The 14393-nt window shown below is 40.8% G+C and overlaps 1 protein-coding gene across 6 annotated transcripts in view; it reads right to left on the bottom strand.

Moving 5' to 3' along the window:
• The window catches only part of Rad51b (RAD51 paralog B), a 509707-nt gene that overhangs the window by 476699 nt on the left and 18615 nt on the right, over nt 1–14393 (bottom strand). For all 6 annotated transcript variants that reach the window (XR_004114553.1, XM_031357180.1, XM_031357182.1 and 3 more), the window contains 2 exons: nt 10453–10589; nt 557–676 (listed from right to left, as the gene is read on the bottom strand). Coding sequence is in view for 5 of the 6 variants with exons in the window: in XM_031357180.1 (XP_031213040.1) it covers nt 557–676; nt 10453–10589 (257 nt within the window). In the remaining variant the exon portion in view is untranslated. The remainder of the gene's footprint in view (nt 1–556; nt 677–10452; nt 10590–14393) is intronic.

The following is a 14393-nucleotide window of genomic DNA, read 5'->3' as shown; positions in this document are numbered from 1 at the left end:
TTTTAAAGTAAAGATACTTGTGTAGCCAGTCTCTAAAACGACCCCTTCTTATTCCCCTATCCTGGTGTGTCATATCTTTGTATGAATTTCTACGTAAATGCCCTCCAGACAGTAGGGATAAAAGACTGCACCTCCCATATGTAAAGAAAGGAGGCCTTCCAACAGCACACAAGCAAACTTGGCAACAGGCACAGCAGCCCTACTGGTCCATGAAATGACTGCAGTCCTGGACAACAGGCAAAGCAGGAGAGCCGGCTAAGCCACTTCCAGATGCTCGGCCCCCAGAAAATACATATTTGCTATTCTAAGCTGCCACATTTACAGGTAATTCATTAACAAAACAACTTATAATTAATAGACCTCTTAGATTCTAAAATATTCACTTACTTTTTTTCAATTTTAAAGAAACATTTAAAAAAACTACAACAAATAAATAAGGCACAAATAATTACTTCCTTAACTCCATTATATAAAGATTATTTTACTAAGAAGCTATAAATGGAGAGGGGAAAACCTTCAAAACATTACTAAAATATTAAAATATGAAAGCGCCTACCTTTGCAGAAGTCCCTCACAGGTGAGTTCTCGGCAAAGATGAACTCTACTGCTGGTCAGGAGCAACTTTTCCTCAGTGTTAAAATACTGTGGAAAACGGGATTCTGCGATCTCAACCAGTCTATGGAGAGAAGGGCGGAGGATACAAAAGAGAACAGTGAATACTGAAAGAGACACTGCTGAGTCCCCAACACATTACACGTAGGAATGTCCTAAGACGTTTCTGTATGTCAGGTGTAGGCAAAAGGCTCACAACACAAGTTTAGAATACACATGTCCTCTGCAAATTATCAGAGGTTAGCTGTCAGAACCCAGCAAGGGTTCTAGGTCTCCTCACATTTCCAACAAGCAACAATATTTAAACAACAATATTTAAATGTAAACAAATGCTTACAAACAACATTTTTATAGCAGCTATTTTAACATATTAGAAATTAGAAAAAACTTTCAGTTGTTTGAATGAACAAAGTCTGTTTCAATATAGTACTGTATCCTCATAATAACATATCTAAGTTGCCATGTCTCTTCCTAGAAAATGTGCTTTCTAAATTAAATTTTAATGCTACCTAGTAGTTCCTTGGTAAACAGAAAATTATTATTTAACCAAATTAATGCTATCCAATTACTTCTTGTTAACAAAAAGTTATTTTCTGAATACTGAATTCAGACCCCAAATCTAAATCTAACCATATGGGGCAGGTCAAGTGAAGAAGAGTGATAAATCAAAACATAAATGACAGCATCATTTGGCAGAATGAGGCACAAAAGGCATCACTAGAAATTACAAAAGACAAAACTCTTAGAGTATAACTGCATCCCAATTGAAATGACTCTTGCCAGCCCTACTTAGCCATCCAGGGGGATCTGGAAAAGAAACTGTAAACACTAAGCCATCCATAGTCTACATTCACGTTGGAGACACAGAAGAACAAAAGAGCAGGGTCTTCATCCCCAAACAATTAAAGGGTTCTGAGAAGGGGCTGAGAACTTCAAATAGATAAACAGAACAGATCCCTAAATGTGCTATAATCAGAAGCAGGGCAAGGGGATCTAAGACAGGAAAAAGAAGAGAAAAATGAAGACAGTCAAGAATTTTTAAGTGCTTTTTCAGTAAACTGAAAAGAAAAATAGATAATTTGGTTCAGTAAGAAGAGATAAAAATGCTTAAATAAGAGAAATGATAAGAGAAAAATAAGATAAGATGATAAGAGAATAAATAAGAGAAAAAATAGTATTAAAAGAGGTATCCGAGTGAGGAGTGTTTGACAAGGCATGGGACTGAGGGAAGAAGGACAGGAAGTAAGAAAAGTGAAACAGAAATGATGTGGTGTTGGCCATGGAAAATGGGCAGACTGGGAGGGTCTGGAGAAGCAAGTCATTTTGATGATGATGGTGATGGTGATGGTGATGGTGATGATGGCGGTGATGATGGTGGTGGTGATGATGATGATGATGATGATGATGATGATGATGATGATGATGGCGGTGACAACGACGACAGGGCAGCAGCAGTGGCAGTGTAACTGTGATGTGAGCTCAGTGCTCAGTAGAGAAGCTCTAGCATTTGGAAGACACCAGTTTTCAATAGGATGAGTACAGCCACATGTACTGCAAACTTGAGGATGTCTCACAGTTTGGACAGCCTGTTGTAGGAGCAGAGGAGGGTCCCTAACTTACTGGCTACACTAACTTGGTTTTCCAGCAGAGTCTTGAGTGGGGGAAGGTGCTGAGATGCCTTACTTGTCCCTTTAAGGCTGCCCAGTAATAGTCAGTATGTGGACAGGCGCTACTGTTGCTCACATTTGCCGTGCTAAATGACTATACTGAGCAGGCAGCAACACACCCGACAAGACGTTACAGTTCTCTAAAGGCTACTTTCCAAATGAAGTCTATTCTAGGAAACTTTTTAAAAATATATAAATCAAAATAAATATCAATGAAGTTTTTCTAAATGCCTGGTATTAATCTCATTAGTATTCGGTGACAATCTTCTTCCACAAGACCTTGTTCTTCAGACAAAGCAACAGGAAACCCATCTTTGCCGCCAATACAATCAATCACATAAAGTTTGAAAACAGTGCCACCTAGTGGGCATCTTTTTAACAGACACTCCTTTGAAAAGATGTATCTAAGACTCATTCATTCAAAATTTACTGAGGACCGTGTGCCAGGCACCACTAACTACTGTAAGTATTGAGTAAATGACAACACAATATCCCCCAAAAAGGGAATGAAGAGCAGAGGGGAGAAGAAAGTTACATTCTCTGTGTGCTGGCTAGATTTGTATCACCTGGACACAAACTATAGTCAACGGAGAAGAGGAAACCTCAATTAAGAAAATGCCTCCTGCTGGGCGGTAGTGGCTCACGCCTTTAATCCCAGCACTCGGGAGGCAGAGGCAGGCGGGTCTCTGAGTTCTAGGGCAGCCTGGTCTACAGAGTGAGTTCCAGGACAGCCAGAGTTACACAGAGAAACCTTGTCTGGAAAAACAAAACAAAAGAAAATGCCTCCATAGGATCGGGCTGTGGGCCAGCCTGGAAAGCATTTTTTTAATTAGTGATTTATGTGGGTGGTGCCATCCCTGGACTGCTGATCCTGGGTTCTATAAGAAAGCAGGCCAAGCAAGCCACGGAAAGCTAGCAAGCAGCACCCTCCATGGCCTCTGCATTAGCTCCTACCTCCAGGTCCCTACCCTGTGGCTTCCTTTGATGATGAACAGTGATGTGAAAATGTTTGGGGGGGAAGTTAGTTTTTTGTTTTCTTTTCTTTCTTCCTTCTTCCTTCCTTCCTTCCTTTCTTTTTTTTTTTTTTTTTGGTCATGTGTTGCAATAGAAACCCTAAGACATTCCAGAAGGAGAGAAAAGCAAAACCTATCAGAAGGCAGCTACAGTGCTCTAACGGATAATGTAAATGTAGCTGGAACAAGGAGCAGGAGGAAGATTGAAAGATTGAAGGGGGAGAAGCTAGAGAGCTAGCCTGAAATCAAGGTCCCCTCAGACCTTCAGATCTGTAGTAGCCTGTTTGGGTTTTATTAAGAAAAATGAGAAGTCTGGGAGCAGACCTGACACCATCAGCTTCCCCTTTTTTAACAGACCATTACCTTAACCACTCAGCCAACCACATCCCACAAATGTTTCTTTAAAATAAAAATAATTTTTTTAAAAGTAAAAGACTGCTCTGGGAGATGACTCCGTGCTAGAAGTCACTGACTGCTCTTTCCGAAGATGGAATTCATTTCCCAGTACCCCCATAGCAGCTCAAAACCATCCTTAACTCCAGACCTAAGGGACCTGCCACCCTCTTCTGGCCTCTGTAGTACCAGGCACACACTCATCGCTCACACATACATGCAGGCAAAACATCCATACACATAAGACACAGAATAATAAACAAATCTTTGTTAAGGTCTGCTCAAGAGGCTGGGGAGATGGCTCAGCAGGCAGGAGGGTCTCAGGCTTGATGGCCGGCAGCCTAGCTCCAAGACCAGTAAGAAGCAATCTCAAAGGAGGAAGGAAAAGAGTTCTATGTCAGGACACACAACATCCTCCTCTAGCCTCCATATGTAGGCACACACGCCCCCCCCCCCCACACACACACACAGAGAGCGGAGGGAGGAAGATGGTTCTAGATGTCACACGGAGAATAGGCTTCAAAGGGCAAGGGTAAAGCAAGATGAGCTGGTACTGCTGTCCATGCAAGAAACATGGTGCCTTGACCTAGGGAGATAGTACCTCAGATAATCAGGAGCAATGGATTTAAACTATAATTCAAGCATGGGGCTGGAAGAATTAGATTGATTGTATGAATATGATTCAATCAGGGTTGTAGTTACTGGTGTCCTTCCTATGAGTGTGTTTTAAAAAAAAAAATCAGGGATATCAGAATTCATCTTCAGCCATATCAAGCTATCCACATATATAAATGTGACTGTAATATGCTATTATGTCAAGTGGCAAATGTATATGAATCTGGAGCTTGTGGGAAATCTCAGAACATGAACCCACGACCCTTCTTCCATGAAGAAATTTGCTAAAACTATGAGAGTGGCTCTGAAGGACTCAGGACAGATAAAGGAGGACCAAGATCATAAAACTGAGTGTTCTGGGATTCTCCAAGGCTTAGAAGCTGACAAAGTGAGAAGGGCCCAGAAACACAGACTAACGTGGTCAGAAACAGGGAGAAAACAAAGAGAGACTGGTCCTAAGAGGCCAAGTGCCCGAAACTGTTGGGGAGGACAAGAACTGCCATCGGCAGTACTGCAGGACCAAACACATGGTGGCTGCGTGACAGGGTCGAGAGTCAATACTTCCTGGTGATGTCACAGCCAACATACTGGCCAAGGGCAGCAAATTAGTCAGTTCATAGTAATATTGGTATACACAAACTTACCATGTTATCAGTCATATAAAAGCACACTATATAAATATGCACAGTATACAACACTTGGTGATGCTTCTCGCTGTGTTCGCTCTGCTAGCCATCATTACTTCAGAGTGTAAGTTACCTCTACAGCATTTTTAAGTTCTATAAAACACAATGCATCAGCTTCACACTGTTTCTGCTCACCACGCCTTTTGATTGTATGTAGAGGCCACATCAATGATGAACACACACTACATAGTCTGTGTCAGTACACCAGAACAGAGTTACAGGACAGACTGACTTAATAACACAGTCCCCAAACCACACCTCCACCACCAAGCAACGCATGGCTGTGTCTTAAATAATACTGAGTTCAGTAAACTTTTGAAAATCAATTTTAATATAGGGCTAGGAAATAAAGCCAGTACGGAGTGAATTCAAGATAAATTATTATCTTGATAATAATTTTTGACTTCTGTGCACAAAAGATTAACTGGCTTGGGAACTGCACCGATAGCATCAACTAGAAAAACAGACAAACTATCTGAAATAACAGTTTCACACACTAAACAATAGTTCAACACTGTGACCCTCATGAGAAAGGAAGCTAATAAAGGAACCTGAAGGATGTCCCAGGCTCACACCAGAGGCACTTTCCATTCTACGACACAAAAAAGGGAAGCCAACGCGTGAGTCTGGTGGACCCAGAGTGGAGAAGATGAGATCAGAATTTGGGATGGCTAAGCTGGTAGAACTCATGAAGTCACATGCAGAAAAGAAGAGATGACCTGGGGTGGGAGGGTGGGAAGGGCAGGGTACACTCCAGAACTAATATGTGTAATGTATGGAAGGAAACTCCTCAGGAGACAACATGAGACTAAACACTTCAAGCACTCACACAGGATGAGAACAGTGCATGTTCCCACGACAACAAGGAATACAGAGCTCTCATTATACCCTGGGCAACAAGTGGAGTCCTCAGAGGGACTTCACAGTGCTGAGGCTTAATCGGTCTCAAAGACCGTCAAAATAATCTTAGTTATATATTAAAACAAAACAATCTAATACCTTAGAGATGTATATTAAAGTCCAGCATCTAACATAGCAATGTCTAACAACCATTAGGGAAGGGGCTGGAGAAATGGCTTCGCAGTGAAGAGCACTGACTGCTCTTCCAAGGACTCAGTTTCAACCCAGCACCCACATGGCAGCTCACAGCCATCTGTAACTTCAATTCCAAGGGATCCAACATCCTCTGTGGGAATCATGGACTGATGCACAGATATATACACATGCAGGCAAGAACTCATACACATAAAATAATAAATTTTTCACTAATAGGCATGTAAAGGTAAAGAAACGATCTATAGGCAGGGCAAAATTAAATCACTAACAAAGACCAGAAATTGTATAGCTGATGGCATTATTAATGCCCTCAGAAACAACTATTTGCAATCTTATAAATCGATGTAAGTAGATAAATGAGAGGATAGACCAGTACATTGTGTACAATAGACACAAACTGGAGAATAACCTGTTTCTGTGAATAGCCTCTTATTTGAACCTGTATTTGTTCACTTACTGTTACAGCTGATTTTGTACTGACGGTGGAACTGAAGAACTACAAAAGACTAAGAGCTGGAGGTGGCTTGCAGCCTTAATCCCAACACTACACAGGACAGGAAAGAGCATGGGTTCCCCTGAACAACACAGCAAGACTGCCAAAAACACAAAGAAGAGATAGGGCAGTAACTCACCTGGCACAGTGTTTGCATTACAAGCATGAGGACCTGGGTCCCATCCTCAGAACTCATGTAAAAAAGCAAGGAGAAACAGCCCAGGCTCGTAATCTCAGAGCTGGGAAGGCAGGGACAAGCTGGTCCCTGAGGCTCCCTAAAGAACCAGGCTAGACCACTGAGATCTTATCTCAAATGAAAGATAATATAGGAGCTGGTGCCTAGAAAGACTGCTCAGTGGTTAGCAGTGCTTTGTTAACAGCACTTCCAGAGAATACAAGATCAATTCCCATCACCCATATGGTGGTTCACAACCATCTGTAACTCCAGTTGGCAATCCAATGCCCTCTTCTGACTTCCTCAGGCATCAGGTACACAAGTGATGTATAGACACAAATAGGTGAACACCCATAACATATATTTTTTTTAATCTTCTAAGGACGTAGGCAGCATCTGAGAAATGGCACCCAAGGTTGTCTGTCTTCTTGGGTCCACAGGATTGCATACCATGCCCCCCCCACACACACACACATACACACTCACAAACACATGCATCACACACATTCATTACACATACACACACATACATACACACATGCATGTGCATGCACACACAACACTAGCACAGGTACTCACATACATATGCATGCAATTGCATGCACATAGTCTTGGCAGAATCAAGAACTAAAATAGATACATAGATAGATGGATGGATGGATGGATGGATAGATAAAATAGATATGGATAGATAGATAAGACAGATGTAGATAAATAAATAAAGCCAGCTGTAAAGGATGCCTACAGAGATAATGCTCTTCCTGAGATATGTCTGGAAAAAGAATATTAAAGCCATGCTTCAGGCAAAGCATATATGACCTTTGGGTCTAACCTCATCAACACTCCTTAACTATAAATCTGGATAATGTACTACCAACCACCTACCATGTCACTTATAAAATGAATACTTCAGGATAGGAGAAATAAGCAAACCAGCTTTTCCTTTTACTTAGTATTTAAACTGAGTTAATCTTTGGACCTGATTATAAATTACAACCTTTGAGCAATGTAACTCCACAAGCCACAAATCATATATACAACTATTGTTAAGACACTTGGAGGTTTCTCTCCACCCTGTCAAATCTCACGAATGCATTATCTTACAACCTGCTACATGCTCACTGCCCATTCTATCTTTTCCTGCTTGTCTCCAATAAACATAATGTAATGCTTATTCAATTCATGGATGGGAATTCCCATAGCTATCAAATGCCCATAGTCTGGAATTCAGATCTGGTCAGTAGATTACTTTGCTTACCCATCTTCTCAAGCTGTATGTAAACTTATGGCATCTAAGACTACACTGTTTTAAGCAGATGACTAATAGGTAAAATAAATAAAAACAGACATTTTTCTGAATCATCCAGAAGGGGGTATCCATAACCCTGTGCACTTAGCATCTCAGCCTCTCTTTCAAATTCCTTTTGAGTCTCCTACTCACCCCCACACTCCCTTCTGTCTCATCCTAAGTCCAGAACAACCTGGGCTCTGGCTAAGCACTGACTTACTCAACCCAACCCGCTTCCAGTTCCTCGTTGCTTTGAGGCTCACTTTTATCCAAGCAGCAATATAAACAAGCAGCTTTCCTATTCTCCCACAAAGAAGTAGCTTAGTGAGAAATCTGCAGGGGAATTACTGTGGCTAAAGAAAACATCTGCAGGTGAGAAGATGAAAACAAGTAGCTATCCTGTAAACCTCCCCACTTAGTGATGCTTGCCTTTAATCCTGGCAATCCACTCAGGAGGCAGAGGCAGGCAAATCTCTGTAAACTCAAGGCCAGCCTGGCCTACATAGTAAGTTGCAGGATACCCAGGGATATGTAGAGAGACCTTGTCTCATGGATAAATAGATAATTAGGTAGATAGATGATAGATAGATAGATAGATAGATAGATAGATAGATAGATAGATAGATAGATAGATAGGCAGAAAGATAGATAGATAGATAGATAGATAGATAGATAGATAGATAGACAGACAGACAGATAGACAGACAGATAACAAAAAAAATTTAAAAGGATATTTTCCTGACAAAAGGTGTGCCTAACCCATTCTATTCCCACTATCATAACCACAGAATGGATACAGATGCCTAAAAACAAAGCAGCTTTAGGTCCTTTCATCACTAAACAGCTGAAACATCTTTACACATGAGAAAAGCATACCTATTTTTGTTCACCCTGCTGTTCTTTGAATGTTCAGTTTACTTATGGCAGAAAGCTTATGCAACTCGCTGACCATCCATCTCTGATAACCCTAACAGGGTCAAGCAGACTGACCACAGCACAAATAACACATGACCAGACCCTAAAGAACAGGCTCCATGCATGGTCCACCACAGCAGACTCTTGAAGGTAACGATACCAAAGGCACTATACCTCCAGTTCCGCTTACCCTCACCAGACCTCAGCACACGTGTGTGTAAGAGCAGTCTTGTCCCTTCTCAGGCTACATGAAGAATGAAATATAAACTAAACACAAGGTAGGCTTTCACCACTATTCTAAAACAACCTGCTTATTAGTTATGTGACCTATATCAATGTAAATGTAAAGGGACTAAAATTGTACCTGTTTTCACCCTGCCTCTGATATGAGCACTAACACTACATGGAGGCAGAAAAGAGACGGAGAAATAAGTAAAGTGGAAAATCCAACATGTAATTAAGACCGTAGACAAAGAAAAGAACCACAACCACACATCTTCACAAACAGAGGTAGAGGCTGCCTCTCTGTGACTGTAGCGTTCTTTGGTTATTTCCTCCAAACAGAAACCTTCCCTCTTAAAGGGAGGAAGGAAGAGGAGGCTCAGAAAACTTACAGGGCCCGACACTTTGAACTTTCCTGTGTGTGCCAGTCACCTTTCCTCTTGCTGACACCTGACCAAACACCCTGACAAAAGCAACTCATGGAGAAAAGTTCCGGGTACAGTTCACCACAGCAGGGAAGTCCTGACAGCTGATCCCATCCCGCCCACAGTCAGGAAGCAGGGAATGATAAACACTCGCTCACTCTCCTCTTTATTCAGTCCAGGACCCATTTTGGCCACACTCCTTTGAGGTGAGCCTTCCCACCTCAATTAACCTCATCAAGACAATGCTTCACAAGCCTTCACAGAGGCCGCCCTCGCCTAGAGAGCCCTCACAGGTCTCCATGGAAGCCTGTCTGCTAGACAGCTCTAGATCCTGTCAAGTTGATGATCCGCATTAAACGTCATACCTCACCAGCTTCTTTTTGATCTACTACTATTCAGAAAGAAATAAAAAAAAAGACAGTTGTTCATAATGATGTACCTCAGTGAGTCAAAAAAAAAAATAACTATAGTGTATCTTTACTAAGAGATAAGAATTGATCTCTAAATGCATAATTTACTATTTGGTGACTATCCATTCACCAATATTTTACTTCCGTCTAGAAATAAAGTATAAAGCAGTTCTCCTTTTGCTCTCGAGTCGTCCCTCTTCCCCATTTTTTACTTGCTATCCCTCGCTGTTTCTTCTCGACCCTCTACAAAACACATCTTATACAGGAACCCCGCTTAAGCCAATAAGAGAGACATGGAAGGGGAAGGAAAAATGATCTGCTTCCTGGATCGATTTCAAAAGGAAAATTCCCTCTAAAACCGGTGTCTAGCATCCTTTGTTCTTAAAAGTTAAAATAAATTTTAACCCACTTGTAAATGTCCCATGGAGCCCAGGAGCTATAAAAGCAAAGAATTATAATAAAAAAAAAATAGAGCACTCTACCTCTCAGCAGTGAACGCAGACTCTGTGTCAATGTAGACCACAGCCCCTTCTAGTCCTCCCAGGCTGCTGGGTAATGTAGCTAAGACACTCATCATTATGCAAAACTGAGTTTTTCCGCAACCTGGTGGACCTGTAATCTAAAATTAAAAAGTGCATGTTATATACGTGTATATAAAATTTGTATAAACATTGTAAGCTAGCCAAAGAAAATTATTTTAGAATTTGCTACAAAAATGAAACACAATCCCATAACCTTGGCTCCAAGAAAGAATTAAGCCCTATTGCCCCAAGACACCCACTGCACATAACAAGCTAACTTCTTCCTTATTGGTAGATACTTGAGATGTATGTATATCCTCCGGAGCAATGAGAAAATGGTCACTCGGTCCATCACCTTCTGTGCACTGTTACCAGATGTGAAATTATAATTAAGAAAGGCTAGAAGTGTCACGCGCTCACTGTATGTTCTCCTGTTGACAAATGACATTGTGAAAACAACTACTGAAGAGTAATTGACTGATGGGCAGCATACGGACACCTGTCATTCAGACAGGGTCAGTAGATATGGCATAGCAACACAGAGCCTGTCTGTCCCGTCTTGTCCAGAACTGCCTATGTAGTCCTGGAACTCAGAAATCTGTCTGCCTCTACTTGAGGCTGAGATTAAAGGAATACACCACCACATCCAGCTGCTCATCTTTTCATCAAAACAAGGTTGTGCCCCTCTGTAAGTTCAAGCTCAGTCTTTGCTGTGGGATAACCAGGAAGCCTTTGTGATTCAGTGGGTTCTCATAAGCATACCTCATCCCATCACAGACTACTACAGAGATCCTATCTTGTATAGCCCGAGTGCTCTCCCAAAGGCTTATGCCCTTTGAGCTTTGTCCTCAGTTCATTGGTGTTTGAAGTTGTGGAAACTAACACAGTCAGGCTCATGGAAGATAATTAGGTCAGACAGGAGGACAGGAGAGATTATTGTCCCTCTTAGTCCAAAGGCCCATCCTGCGTACACTTCTTGCTTCTTGGCCGTAATGTAACACAGCCAGGTAGGTTTGACCAACAGGCTAGAGCCATGTTGTTTGGATGTTCTAGCCACTAGATTCTGAGCCAAATAAACCTCTCTATTATATAAAGTACCCAACCTTCAATATTCTGTTACAGCAAATGGTATAGTAATAGACCCAAACAAGTTTCTATAAAATCTAGCAAATCTAATACCACCTGAAATGTGTGCCCATCTAACATGAACTTCTGTGTTGTCAGATGGCTACGAATAAAAAAAAAAATAGAAAAGCTAAAATATCTTTACAAGAAATGTCTATACATCCACCCCTGCACTCAACAGTTACCATTTTACTGTATTTACCATGGTATCTTCTGCTATACTAATATGTCTGTCCATCTCTCCATCTATTCACCAATAACCTTAGGCTGCTGGTTTTTGTACTTCAGAGTAAGTCAAAGGAATCAATCATGCTTTCTCCCAAGAATTCTGCACACATACCATTCTACAGAGTTTAATAGGTACAGTATTGTCCTTTTGAATTTCTCATTGGTAAATATTATCTACCACTCAGTGAATATGAACGCCATACACATACACCATCTATTAACCATTTGCTTGTGGTACTAGGGATTGAACTCAGGGGTCTGTGTGTCTAGGCAAGCATTCTACTGCTGAGCTATAACTTTATTCCTATATATGTAATCTAAACTCCTACCAAATCAAACTTTACTATTCCCAGGAGGTGGCATGTGCATTACTTTCTAGTCAAGGAGTTTGAGCAGCCTGGTGGTACAGGCTTTTAATCCTAGCTATCTGAAAGGCTGACGAGGCAGAATCAAGGCATATCCCTCTGATCTGATCATATCTGATCTGCAGAGTGAGTTCAAGGCCAGAAAAGGATGACAGCAGATGCCGTTCAGCAGTAGAGTGCTTATCTAGCATGGCTTATGTCCTGAGTTCCATGTCAGTGCTACAAAAACGAGCAAAGACCATCTGTGTGCAGGAAGGCCACCATTTCTCAGGATATACCTTCCCTGATAACATCTTTACCTCAATGAGATTTGCTAAAGAAAGAAATTCTTAATGGATTTCATTTTTACAACAGAATCTAGCTATTCACATAAATCATACTATTTACACTTTTTAATATTTATACTTTACAATCCTTTTGATTATTTCTACCATCATTGTTGTTATTAGTATTACTCTTGATTACTACTACTACTACTACTACTACTACTACTACTACTACTACTACTCTTCCATATTCTGCATAGCCCACATGTGAAGGCCAAAGGACAACTTTAGCCTGAAGATCTGGGGACTGAACTCAGGCTTTGCCTGGCATGGCAAGCACCTTACTCTCTCATCCATTTCAATGGCTCCCTTAAAAAACATTTTTTTTTTTTACAGCAGGGTCTCATTTTGTGGTCCTGGCTAGCCTAGAACTTACTCTGCAGCCTAGGCTGACCTTGAACTCCTAAAAATCCACCTCCCTCTGCCTCCTGAGTGCTGGGATTACACAGCTCCTAGGTGTATAACAAACCTAGTCAAAAATATTTTTTAATTGCTTTAAATATATACCGTTCTCCCTTTGCTTGATCAAGACTGAACAATTTGTTTTGATCACTAAAACTCCACAAGTCTTTTTATCACTACCAAAGTCAACACAAATCAGGCTGTTCATTGCATATCGTGACAAGAGAGACTCCAGTCAGTAGAAGTTACACGGGAATTCTGAAACTGAATAAATGCATGCATGTTAGAGTGTGAACTGACGGAGAAATGGAGGACGGGCTGTCTGCCCACAAGCTTTGTCTATTGCCAGGTCTTGGATATAGTCTCTGATTTAATGAGATGAAAACTGCTAAATGCTTGGTGATTTTAGTAGAATGTAATATAGATAACATATACTGAAACATAACATACCATGAAGATATACTGTATTAATTTACTATTCCATCTTCTAAAAATATCTACCTAAAAAAAGGTTAAGTACAGTCTCATTCGCTCTGACCTGCCGCTTTCATGTACAACCTTAATACAGCCTAGGGAAACATAAGGTCACATGGGTAACAGTAAGGATGTCTGAGTTTGTTGGTTCTTTTGAATTTAGATTAAACTATAGTAGCTATTTCTAGTATATTCTTCATATATTTTCCTTCTTGCTAGCTGTGTGTGTGTGTGTGTGTGTGTGTGTGTGTGAGAGAGAGAGAGAGAGAGAGAGAGAGAGAGAGAGAGAGAGAGAGAGAGAGAGAGGACTTCCAGGAGTAAAATTTCATTATTTTTCAGGTTTATTTATTGGGGGAAAATATCTCAACATTAATAAAGTTAGCTTCATACAGCTTAGCCCTGAATTCTACCATCCAAACCACAAGATTTCAAGTTGTGTTCAGTTCCTAGCTTCAACCCAACAATGGTTACATAGAGAAAAGCTGCCAAGCCAGAACAGTCAAAGTCATTTGCTTCTTGGAAACTCAAAGTGAATGAAATATTCACTCACAGAAATACCTAGAAGATAAAGATCAGTTGCACATTGTTAGCTGATACCCTACTACCACCGCTCCATGAAAAATGCAACAACAACAACAAAATACTAAAAAAATTCTTACTGCAGGCCTTTCAAATATCAGTAGCTTGCTTTCAGCAAGATGGCCATTTTTATTATATTAATCCTGCCAATCCACGAGCATGGAAGATCTTTCCATCTTCTGAAATCTGGCCATCTTGCCAAAAGCAATCTACAGATTCAATGCAATCTCCATCAAAATTACAACTCAATTCTTCACAGACTTAGAAAGAGCAATTTTCAAATTTATCTGGAAAAACAAAAAACCCAGGATAGCAAAAACTATTCTCAACAATAAAGGAGCCTCTGGTGGAATCACCATCCAGGACCTTAAGCTGTACTACAGAGCAATTGTGATAAAAAACT

Source organism: Mastomys coucha, unplaced genomic scaffold, assembly GCF_008632895.1.
Source record: "Mastomys coucha isolate ucsf_1 unplaced genomic scaffold, UCSF_Mcou_1 pScaffold6, whole genome shotgun sequence".
Taxonomy (NCBI): domain Eukaryota; kingdom Metazoa; phylum Chordata; class Mammalia; order Rodentia; family Muridae; genus Mastomys; species Mastomys coucha.
The sequence above is the reverse complement of the archived record's forward strand: the minus strand, read 5'-3'. Positions and strand labels throughout refer to the sequence as shown.